The sequence below is a fragment of the Mastigoproctus giganteus genome, chromosome 1 (genome assembly GCF_048544385.1).
Source record: "Mastigoproctus giganteus isolate SK-2022 chromosome 1, ASM4854438v1, whole genome shotgun sequence".
Taxonomy (NCBI): Eukaryota; Metazoa; Arthropoda; class Arachnida; order Uropygi; family Thelyphonidae; genus Mastigoproctus; species Mastigoproctus giganteus.
This window is the reverse complement of record NC_143575.1, coordinates 185,913,722-185,926,251: the sequence shown is the minus strand read 5'-3', so window position 1 is coordinate 185,926,251 and position 12,530 is coordinate 185,913,722. Positions and strand designations below refer to the sequence as shown.

Genomic DNA, 12,530 nt, shown 5'->3' with positions numbered 1-12,530 from the left:
GAACGATACCAATTTCATCGAGTGAATGTGAATGAGGATTTTCACAAATGAATCTGATCGTCAGCCCAACCACAGCTTCGTCGATGACAAAAAAATTTCTTCACTACTATTTCTTAATTAAAATTGTAGGCCCACAGCTGACACACTTCGATGCAGCAAATGTGTCGATTCATGGCTGCTTCAGAAACTTCATTCAGCAACACACACAAACAGTAAGAAGTCAGAATAGTCTGTTGGATGAGAACTCAAAAATTTGGAATACTCTATAAAAACTTTATTATGAAATTATTTTTACTTATTTTTTATATACTTGAATAATAAATTTATGCTTAATAAACTGTGTGTTAATATACTTAATTTGTTGTTCTTATTCCAAAAACATTACTACTAAGTAACAATATCAGGAAATAATTTTTTAGAGTACTGTACTTTTCATGTCCTTTTAATTTTCAATTTTTCTTGATAGCAAAGAATGAGTACCGGCACCTATTTTTTTACAAAAAAAGCACTGCTGCTACCCATATGCAGTACTTTGCATTTGTCAATGCTAAACTTCAGTTGCCACTTCTCAGCCCATCTGCCTAACTTTTCTAGATCGTGTTGCAGCAGCATACTGTCTGTACTGTCATTAACAACCCTGCCAACCTTTGCATCATCTGCAAACTTGGACATTAAGCCTGATATACCATCATAGATATCATTGATAAATACACAAAACAACAATGGGCCCAGTACCGATCCCTGGGGGACTCCATTAATAACATTAGTCCACATAGAGCAGTGTCCATTTATTACCACTCTCTGCCGTCTCCCACTCAACCATCCCCTTATCCATTGCAGCAACTTGTCCTTAATGCCGCTCCAATTTGTATAGCAGTCTTCCATGTGCAACAGTATCAAAAGCATTCCTGAAATCCAAATACATGAACTATAATATAATATTATAGTTCATTAATTAAAATTATCGGTCAATATTATAATTTCATTTATTTAGTAATTATTATTATTCAGCCCATATATGAATGGGAAAAAATGGTAACCCCTTACAGGACAAAGGGATCTTATGATTTCCACTTATAATAAAAATATTTAACACTTAAAATATGCAACTGCCATACACAATGCAATGATAAACCTATCAGCTGAAGTAAATTGTCTAAATCTAAACAAGCATGTCCATCAGAAGCAATACTAGGTTACAAGAAGTATGAGTCATGTGGTCTGTGTCTGGTGGCACGAAGTGATATATTTTACAATTGGGCTAATGGCACATAAAACAGGTCTCACAGAAAAAAATTATAAAAAAAAGATTTTTCCATTTCTGTCATATGAAGAGTTAATTAGACAGGTTAGGTACTACAATAACAAAAAAAAAAAAAAAAACCCAAATTGGTGGTCCCAGCCTTATAACTGCTGCAATGTTAAAGAAAAAAAAATTGGTAACTGGGACCACCAACTTAGGGTTTTTTTTTTGTTATTGGTTATTGTAGTACCTGTCTACTTAACTGTTCATATAACAGAAATGGAAAAATCTTTTTTTTTTTTAATAATTTTTTCTGTGAGACATGTTTTATGTGCCATTGACCCAACTGTAAAAAATGTCACTTCGTCCATCAAACACAGACCACATGACTCATATTTCTTGTAACCTAGTATGTTTCTGATGGACATGCTTATCTAGATTTAGAAAATTTACTTCAGCTGATAGGTTTATCAAGTTGCACTGTGTAATACAAATAATACAAATTATGTTAACTCAGGCAGAAAATACCATAATTGCAATGTGAGATAATATTCAAGCTTCACAAGCCACCTACTAGAAACATCTATATCATACAACAGCCAGTAAAAAAGGCATAAAGCCCTGTCTCAGAGTGTAACAGACAATCAGCATGTAAATGTTTTGTTTGACTGACTTCAGTGTAAAACATAAACCAAAAAGGCAGACCTTAGTGTTATGTGACCCGAAGTTTAAAACTAGCATGTCACAAAATATAGTTTCCTGACTTTTGAAAATATCCATTTTTAGCAATATTGGACTTTTTTATATTGTTTCTTATGATGTTTTATGCATCTTCTTTAGTATCAGGGGTGGACCTCCCAGGTAAGAGACTCAAGGAACTAAAGACTCCCCCCCAACTCATGATCAAAATAATGTGGATTTTATTTTCTGCTACAAGATGATTACATCTTAATGATTCTCCATAACACTGCTTTAGTCCTCTTCTTTAAAAAATGCATGATATAGTAAGAACTATTGTTGTGATCCATTTCTCATGAGAAAATCATGCAGCTCCCAACTTTCAGCAGCATTTTAACTTTTTTGGCCCCTAGTTAAAAAAAAAAAAAAAAAATTAAAAAAGGTTGGACATCAACTGAAACCACAGGTGGCACCTGACCCTAACACTATGCCCTATAGTTTACCCAGCTGTCAGCATGGTAAACTGGTGTCAGCTGCATCACTATGGGAGATCATCATGGACTGCATATCAGATTTCACTACACTAAGGCTTTCAGCCAGTGAAGATTCCACAACTGTTCAGGAGCAGCAGTGCTGTTTGTTTGTTATTTGGTTTTTAGGAGCATTAGCAACTAAGGCCATATTGCTCCGGGATATGCGGTGGTCATTCCCTGACCTTTCTGCATCCTCCGCATTTGGTGGTGACGGGCTCGAACCCCGGTCTAATCAAGAAACGTGTGCTATGCACTGCTGCTCCTTCCCACCTGGCTACGGAGTCACCTGCAGCAGTGCGTAGCACACGCTTCTCGATTAGACCGGGATTTGAGCCCATGACCACCAAATACAGAGGATGTGGAAAGGTCAGGGAATGACCACCGCATATCCCCGGAGCAATATGGCCTTAGTTGCTAATGCTCCTAAAAACCAAATAACAAACAAACAACTGATCAAGCAAAACCAGTGGGCTGTTATAGAGTTTTTTTTTTTTTTTTTTTTTTTTTTTTTTTGGTGAGAAACATTGTCAGTTGGTGGCAAGTTGATGCAGAATGCAGTCTGTCTTTCCAAAACAACCATAGTGCACTGGCATGGACAGATCAGCAAGAGTCAACAATCAACTAAGAATAACAACAACCACAGCCTTACACACTTCAGACAATTAAAACAATTCTGACTTGGGGCAATGTGGAAGCAAAAGTTGTTGGCATATGCTTACCAAGATAATTTTGGTGGACTTAAATATCAGTGTAGGAATGACAGATTTCATCATTCGGGACATAGGGTGCTATAAAGATTTATGCCAATATTTATTCAGTGGAAAGCAAAAATGGGTGCACAAAAAAATTCTCACAAGCAACATTTGATTTAATACAAAATCAACAGAAATGGCTTCCTGGAAATGCTGTGTCTGGTGAAGAATCATTCATGAAGAGATACAGAGAAACATTTGAAGAGATATAGCATGCGGTAGACAGACTTACATTCTCTCTGAGCCTTGAATGCTCAGTGAGAACTTTAAGAACCTTTAGTTTCCATTTATGTCCAATGATACAGCATCTGTATATAGTCATAAAAAAGAATGATTCACCTTATGTGCATTTTCGTTCATTGTAACAATGATTATCTACATGTAACAAACTCAGGAAAACCTACATTATGCGAAATATAACAATGCATCTCCTTACAGCTCACACCTCCTGATTTGCAATTTCCATGTTTTCAGTTCTCTAAAATAAGCTCTGAAAACATGTCAGTTCCAGTCAAATGACAGGCAACAGGTCTGCAACATTTAATTAGTAGGCAAAAGAATAATTACAAGGTTTAGTATTGTTAGTGTCAAATGATGAAAGAAAACAAGCTTATACAGTGTCAGCAGGAGAAGGAGGGGAGGAAAAGAACCATTTCCTATATAATCTGTCCACTCTCTTAACAATTTGTCTAGTTCTTTTAATTTATTCATACCTGCCTGGTATGAATAAATTCAATTACCTGCTGGCTGAAGGAAAATTTCTACATGTCAAAAAATTTTTGCAACCATCCTTCCACAGTTTGAATTTATGCCCCATCACGTGAAGTCTGAGCAAGAAGGATTCCATAATGGTAAGGGTGATGTGTGAATCAATCTAACAGATCATACAATATTTATGACAAGTACATCACATTATAAATGATATACTTATCCCAAAGAAGCAGCCAGTGATGAGCTGGTTTGTGTGAACTAGTCGGTAACAATTTTTATGCAAACAAATTTTATAACATGATCTCAAAATCGAATAATCTTAATCTTACAAAATAAATTTCAAATGCAAAGGAATGCAAATTTCTAGTAGCTAAAGAGTCATTTCTATAAAAGATATGCTAAGAGTTATTATTATTGTTGCTCTTATATTATTTCTCCTTGATTGGGGGATTCCACCCCGTGATGGGTACTGCTACCAAGTACACAGGGTGGTTGTAATGTCTGGTGTTACTGTTGGTCGAGGAAATCTCTGACTATCCTACAGGTGTTCAGGATTGCGATTTTCTCGAGATTTCCTTGTAGGTGATCTCTGGGAGACCTATTGCTGCTAGGCTGCTATGTAGAGTCTTTGGTACCATACCAGTGGTTGACACGATGATCAGGATGGTTGATACTTCTTGCATATGCCACATCTCCTTGATCTCATGTCTCAGGTTCGTGTACTTCCTAATATTTTTCCTCATGGGTTTTCTGGACATTGTTAGTGTTGGGCACCGCTATGCCAATCAGGTAGGTAGCCTTTTCCATCTTGTCCACAAGGGTTATGTCCAGTCTGTTGTGTGAGATGGTCTTATCCGTTATTATAGCACGGTCCAGTACAGCTTGTGGGTTCTGGTCTCTAATACTGCCTTGGGTTCGTACTTGTAGTATGGTACACTTTCTTTGGTCATCTGGTATTTCCTCGCTAGCTTCTGATGTATTATCCTGGCTACCTGGTCGTGTCTATGAGTGTACTCAGTCTAGGTGATCACCTTGCACACTGCGGTGATGTGTTGGATCGTTTCTGAGGCCAGGTGGCATTGTCCACATGTGTCATCTGACGTTCCGGGCTCCTTTGTGATGTATTTTCTATAGTTTCTAGTGTTGATTACCTGGTCTTGGATGGCCAGAATGAATCCTTCAGTCTTGGGGAACAGCATCCCGCTTGTGAGCCATGCATTGGAAGCAATGTTATCGATGTGATCTTGATGGAGGTCATTGTAGTGTCTGCCATGGAGTGTCTTCTTTGCCCATCTTTCTAACTTCGTTTCTTGTACCGTCTGGACAGGAGGGGGTCCTCGCTTAGGTTGAGTGGGGTATACCACTTATCTATCTTATTATTATTATTGTTCTTTATATTATTTCTCCCTGATTGGGGGTTCCACCTCGTGATGGGTATTGTTACCAAGTACACAGGGTGGTTGTTATGTCTGGTGTTACTGTTGGTCGAGGAACTCTGACCAACAGTAACACCAGAGGTTACAGGTGTAATATTTCATAATACAAAGAATGATATGAATTTCTTTCCTAAAAATTATTATGGTTTCCTTACTCATAACAACTCTTCTTCATATCTTCTTCATTTCAAATGTACATATTTTAAATTCATTTAATAAAGCAATACTTTTTTCTATTGTAATAAAGATATAAAAATATATATATATTTTTTAAGTTGTTATTATTGAGTATGATTTAGGATGGCTCAATGCATTGCCACTTCTTATGGAGAAAGGTCTGGAGGCCTCATTGTAGGGAGGATGTAGAGCTGCTGAAATGGGTACAGTGAAGGGCAAACAAGGGGGGGGGGGAGTGCTCTTAACAAGAAAGGCTTAAGTTCTGCAAATTGCAGCATCTGGAGACTAAGAGCCTGCAAGAGATCTAATTGAGGTGTTTAAGGCTTTGAGTGGCTTGAGCAAACTCAATACTGATGGAATTCTTTTCTCTTGCTCAGATTATGCATATGAGGAGACATGAATTCAAATTAAGGATGGCTGCAGAATAGACATGCAGTTTTCCTTTAGCCAATGAGTGGTTGATTGCTGGATCAAGCTTCCATCTATTGTTGTGGAAGTGGATAGTTTGAATAAATTCAAAAAGAATTAGACAAACTATTGGGGGGGGAATGAATAGGTGAAATGTCTTTTCCTTACATTATCTGCCACTGTTTACCAGTGGCAGATGATGTAAGGAAACATTAATACCAGTACTAAAAAATACATACTGTTTATATATCTTAAATCAGAACTTTTTTATAGGGAACTAGTTGTTAAGATTTTGGCAGCTCATCACTTGAACTGGCTCTTTCATTATTAATCAGTATTGCAGGAAGACTTCTCTGCACTCCTTTCTGTTAAAGCATCCCCATCATCATTATTATCCAAATTTGTTATATCCGCTAAGTGAATTCTCCTCACTCCCATTCACTGTTTTCTTTGATACTACCCTGTGATTAGTTAGATCTTTTTCACTAGTTAGTGTAAACCCTCTTTTCTCTAATACTTTATTTGATACCATCAATCCACTCTTTGTTTGCTTCTAAACTTATCACCATCCATTTTTGTTTAGGCTATCGGTATAGCTAATCTCCTATCCTTCTAACATACATACAACATCTTAAGTTTGCTTTGATGTACATAGAGTGCATGTTATGTAAGGTTTTTCTCTTATTTCATCATTTTCAATGTGATCTTCTCGTTGCTTCTATCTGTTAGTTTCATTTATTTTCTTAAAACTCATTTCTCAATGTTATAATTTTTGATAGATCCTTATTCGCACAATGTGTATTAAAAATATAATGTTAACAGCATCACATCCAAAATACATACATTTGATGCCCACTCAATGCTCAACACAACAGAATGACTACACCAGACAAACATAAATGATAAAATTTTAGGATAGTTCTTTTCACTGCGAAAAAGTTCATTAACAAAACTGTCAGATAAGTGATGAACATGTGTACATGAGAATGTAAATGAACTGAATAGAAGTTTGCCTTACCCATCTGCACAGCTGCCAGCCTTTACACAATTAGGTAAGCTTTTTCCACTTTACGTACTGACCCTGTCACTAAATAATTTTCTGATATGGATGATTCAATATACAACTAACAGGAAGACAGAGATTTTGTTTCTCGTGAGATTTTCTATTGCCTACCTTTTACAAAATATTAATAGATAGAGTAGAATATATGAATGCAGTGTTCTGCTGAACAACAGCATTCTGTAAATGGTTTACAATTTTTGCTTGCAGGAAAGAAAATTTTTCTTTCTGTTTCCAGAAATTCTTCCTGTTTTAAATAATATAAATACAATAATTAAGAATGCTATCTAAAATATTAAGAATGAATAAATCTTATTTTTACTAATATATATATATATATATATTTTTTTTTTTTAAATAAAATTTATATTTTACCTTATTCCTGATGTAAACATTACTTTTGTTCTTACTTAACACTTCTAGAGTTTGACTATAGCCTTTCCATGCTGCTTCATGAAGAGCAGTGTTTCCATGCTGAAAAAAACAGGTGGATCATTAAATGCATGTTATGAAAAAAAAACAACACTCCAACTTTAAAATTTTAAATAGCAAGAAGAAACCAATTTTAAAGCTTGACAAATTCTGTAATCTCTAATATACGCTGAGTGGATAGAAATCATGGGATACTTACGTAATAACAGGTAGGCCCACTTTCGCCCTTATCGGAGGTCTTCTCCGGGCCCGAAAAAGGGTAGTACGCTACCCTTTTTCGGGCTCGGAGGCAAAGAACATGTTTGGGCTCCTACTTAATTAATGAAAATTGCAAAAACAGGAGACAGCCAAAGATGGCGGGCACCTAAAGGGCCTGGCGTCTTTGGCTGTCTCCCGAGCCTGGAGGCAATTTCCTTGCCTGCCTACATGGTAGCTACGCCACTGCAGCGAGGCATTGAGTCCTCTAGTTCATGAAAGTATTCCACAGGTATTTCCATCCATGCTTGCTGCACCGCTGTCCATAATTCTGTTGCATTCCTGGGTGGAGGATCCAAAGCTCGAACGGACCTTTCCACAGCATCCACAGATGCTTTACAGGGTCCATGTCCGGTGAACGGGGAGGCCAATCCATGGTGGTAAAACCTGTGGAATGCTCTTCAAACCATGTTCTAGTCACCACGGCTCTGTGGGGATGGCGCATTGCCTGGAAGATTCCATTGCCCTGTGCATGTGCGCATGAAAGGATGCAGATAGTCTGCAAGGATGGACACATAACCTGTACTGTTCAGAGATGCGTATAGACATATCAGAGGTACCAATGTTGAACATGCCCCAGACCATTACCGACCATCCACCTGCCTGCCTGAACAGTTCCTTGTTGACATGACAGGTGCATAGCTTTGTGTGGTTTCCGCCAGATACGCATCCTCCGATCCCCCTCGAAATAACTGGAAACAGGACTCATCGGACCAGGAGACCCGTCTCCAATCATCCAAGGTCCAGTGCCGATTTTATTTCACCCAGTTGAGGCATAGAGTCCTGTGTCGTGGTGTTAGCAATGGGACTTTGGTGGGTTGGCTGCTCCCATAATGATCTAATCTACTGTGACTAATGATCGCCTGATGGTCTTGGTGGAGAGGTTTCTGGCACCTACATCATTGAAGTTGGCGGTGATTTGGGCCACTGTCATTCTCTGGTTAGCTGAAACAATGCAAGACAGACGTTGACAGCCATGTTCATCCACTACCTTTCTCTGCCCACAGCACTGTTCAAGATGAGATGTTAATCTGGAAATTGCATATTCCCAATACACTCTTGATAGTATTGAATGGGAGTAGTGCAATTTCTGTACCACCTCCACAATAGAATGGCCACTGTGTCAGGCACCCACTATCATCCCTCTTTCAAAGTCCGTTAACTCATGACATTTACCCATATTGACATTAAATTAACATTTACGTGAATGCAGTGATGCAGTATACCTATATACCTGCCAATCGGTGGGTTCGTTCACTAGAGAGATGAGTGAGAGCATCGAATTGCCCAGGAACCAGGTATCCCATGAACTCTGTCCTTTCAGTGTACATCAATCTTGCTGGTAGTATGTCAACAATGTTCCATGAGTGTGTTAGTTATGCTTGTGATCTTATCACGGAGTATACAAGTAACTGAATTTACATTTATATATAAGTCAAGAAGACCCATCTTATGTGGGTCGTCTACAGTAATTTAGACTAACAGGGTGAAATGATAGTATGAATAAAGGACAAATCTGAATTATAGAATATAAATTATACATAAATACTTTCATAGTTAGTTCTTAAAGACATTTATTCACAGTCCAGCAATAAATATTAATTTACTATAGATGGTATTATTCACACATATAGAGTGAAAACAGAATTACAAAAATTTCTGTACTCATACAAAGAGTTCAAGTGGAACACAAATAATACAATTTTTAAACAATAAACTTTAGTTGACATTTTAAAAATAACTATAAAATTAATCAAATGTAGGCAGTTCCTTAATTATATTGTCTTTTTGGAAGGCATCTGAAATTTTCTGCTGAATAAGGTCGTATTGTATTGCTCTATCATAACAATGGGCTTCATTTCTCTTCAGAGAGAAAGAATTAGCAAATTTAAGCATTTTGAAGTGCTGGTCAAGTTATCAAATGCAGACATTTCAGGCTATCGGAGACAAGGTGTCACGGCACCTTTGTAGCCAGGTGGGCAGGAACAGCAGTGCATAGCACATGCTTCTTAATTAGACCGGGGTTCGGGCCTGTGCCCACCAAATACAGAGGATGCAGAAAGGTCAGGGAATGACCACCGCATATCCCCGGAGCAATATGGCCTTAGTTGCTAATGCTCCTAAAACCAAATAACAATAACAACATGGTGTCACTTAGATATAATGGGATGTAGCATTTGAATATGGGGAGTACAATGTATACAGAAAGGAGGAGGCGGGGGATGCTCTTAGATAAGAAACACAAAATCTAAGGCAGTGCATCCAGTTGACATGGGTGGCCAGTGCAGTCCAGTTCAATTAAAATGATGCCAATTATCTACTTCAGTAGTTCACTACAAACAAAACATGGTGCAATAGCACAAACCTGTTCACTAGTGAATCTTATGCGTAGTCTCGTGCTTTATGCAAAATAATCACCTTATTTTATTCTATTGCACACCCTTGGGCATCTCTCATATTCTGGAGTTAAACTTCATAACTGGATTGTCACGATTGTAACACCAGGGGTACCTACCTGCCCACCAAGGAGAGGAGAGGCCAATAAACCTTGAAACGGTGCCGTCTGGATGGTGGTATCTGCTGAGAATAAGTAACATTAGTCCTCCATTGATGAAGTGTTACTTAATAGAGGTAGTACAATGCCAGGGAAACTCATTGTGAAGGTATTCACAATATGAGATACAATTAAAACGACACCAATTATCTACTTCGGCAGTTCACTACAAACAAAACATGGACAAATTCAATGGAAAAGTTTGATAAAATGCAAGCAGTTGCTCTTGACATTTCAAAGGCTTTCGATTGTGTTTGGCATGGAGGTCTTCTCAATAAGCTTCCATCTTATGGTTTGCCAACTGTTTATTGTAATTGGATATCCAGTTTTCTCTCTAACTGCTCACTGTGAGTGATAGTAGATGGCTCTCTGTCTTCTAATTTCTCCACTAATTCTGATATTCTTCAAGGTTTGATTCTTTCTCCCACTCTTTTCCTCTTGTATATTAATGACCTTCTTCCATTAACCAGAAATTCTATTTGCAGTTTTGCTGATGATAGCACATTACATTCCACCTTCCAGTTTCAGAACCCTTGCCCTGCACAAACAGCATCAACTTCTCGAATATCCACTGCCATTTCCTTAAATGCAGATCTCAAGGTAATTCTCCAGTGGGGCAAAGATAACTTAGTTGATTTCAATCCTTGTAAAACTCAGTCCTGTCTTATATTTCACAAAAAGGATTCTTCTGCTCCTATGCTTATCTTTAGTGACACTCCAATTTCCAGGCAAGGTCATATATCTCTATTGGGAATTACCCTGACTTCTAATCTCTCTTGGCATAGCACTTCACAAATATTGCTTCCTCTGCATCTATGCAAAACTTTACCATCATTCCATGGTGGGGCAGTTTTGCAGATCGCAAAACTACCCTACCATGGAATATTGTTCCCACATCTCCCACATCTGCCCCCAAAACCTCTTTCAGGCTTCTAGATTCCATTCAAAAGAGGACAAGCTAGATTAATTAATAACTCATCTCTAACAGAGTCTCATCACTCTGTCTCACTGATGTTCTGTATCTGCTGCATGCCTTTTCTATAGTTGCTTTCATGGGACACTGTTCTTCTGAATCCGCTTATATAATTCCCATTCTCTTCAAAAAGTAGCCTAAACACATGCCTTAATCAGTCAACATCCATTTACTGTCCAACTTAAAACTCACGGAACAAAATTTTCTTCTTTCTCTTTTATTCATTCAACTTCCCTTTTCTAGAACAACCTTTCTACAGGAAAATTACAATCTACAGAAGATGTCAACAAATATCTTCTGTCATCTTTTCAATCACAAATCCATGCACGGTATTAAGTACTATCTTCCTCCAGTGCAGAATGCTTTTAGTTCCAAGAAGACAATCATACTGGAGATTTCAATTGTAAGAGGAAACCAGTAATATATTCTGTAATAAGGACAGGTGGAACAGAACCAGGGTATAGCTCTGTTCTACCTGTCTTTATTTTCTTACACTGCCTGATGCATATGTACCTAAAAACCATTCCCTGAAAAAAAAGTGGCAAACAGTTGGGTTTAGTACACATTATCACAGTAATCATCATAATGCATGATAATGATAACTAGCCAAATGATAACCCATGAGTATCACAGTTTGAAGTGCTACGTTTCTCTTTTAGTAGTCAAAAAAGATATAATTCAACAGTATATATGTAAATTTACACAGCAATGCACATTTAACCAAGAATGCACCATCAGTATGACTAAAAGTAATTAGATGAACTAAAACTGAAAAAGGATATCAGTACAGAGACATTTATTATGATGGTTTCTTATACTGGATAATATCTCTTGTTGTTCAGTTACTTTAATTCTTCTTTAAGGGGCTGTTCACTAATTATGTAATTTTACCAATGTGTTAAGGAGAGCTGATAGGAATGTTAAGTTTTTTATAGATAACTTGATAAGAACTGAAGAATTTTTGGGTAATACAGGAACTCCCCAACTTACGTAATATTTGACTTTACGTAAGATTTTGCCAGCCGGTGCAAACTTTAAAAAAATCGTGGAAAAGTATTTTGCATCCCATAGGAATAAATGGAGGTATCTTGAAAATATTGTAATGTGAACCCGATAACACATTATGTGGTTTTTTTTTTTTTTTTTTTTTTTGTAATTCATTCTAAGTCCTTAGATGTTGAAAATTTTGCTATATTATAAAATTATTTCTCTTTCTAAAAGAGTCATATTTATAATGGAAATCGCACTACCCTTTTCATCTTTATCATATGTTCCCATTATAAGAATCAATTTTGAATGCCTTTGTGATATGATATTT

The 12,530-nt window shown here is 37.3% G+C and overlaps 1 protein-coding gene across 2 annotated transcripts in view; it reads right to left on the bottom strand.

Moving 5' to 3' along the window:
* Positions 1-12,530, bottom strand: part of dgo (ankyrin repeat domain containing protein 6 diego) — a 405,239-nt gene that overhangs the window by 100,636 nt on the left and 292,073 nt on the right. For both annotated transcript variants that reach the window (XM_090383458.1, XM_090383467.1), the window contains exon 5: positions 7,374-7,472. In XM_090383458.1, coding sequence (XP_090239584.1) covers positions 7,374-7,472 — 99 coding nt within the window. The remainder of the gene's footprint in view (positions 1-7,373; positions 7,473-12,530) is intronic.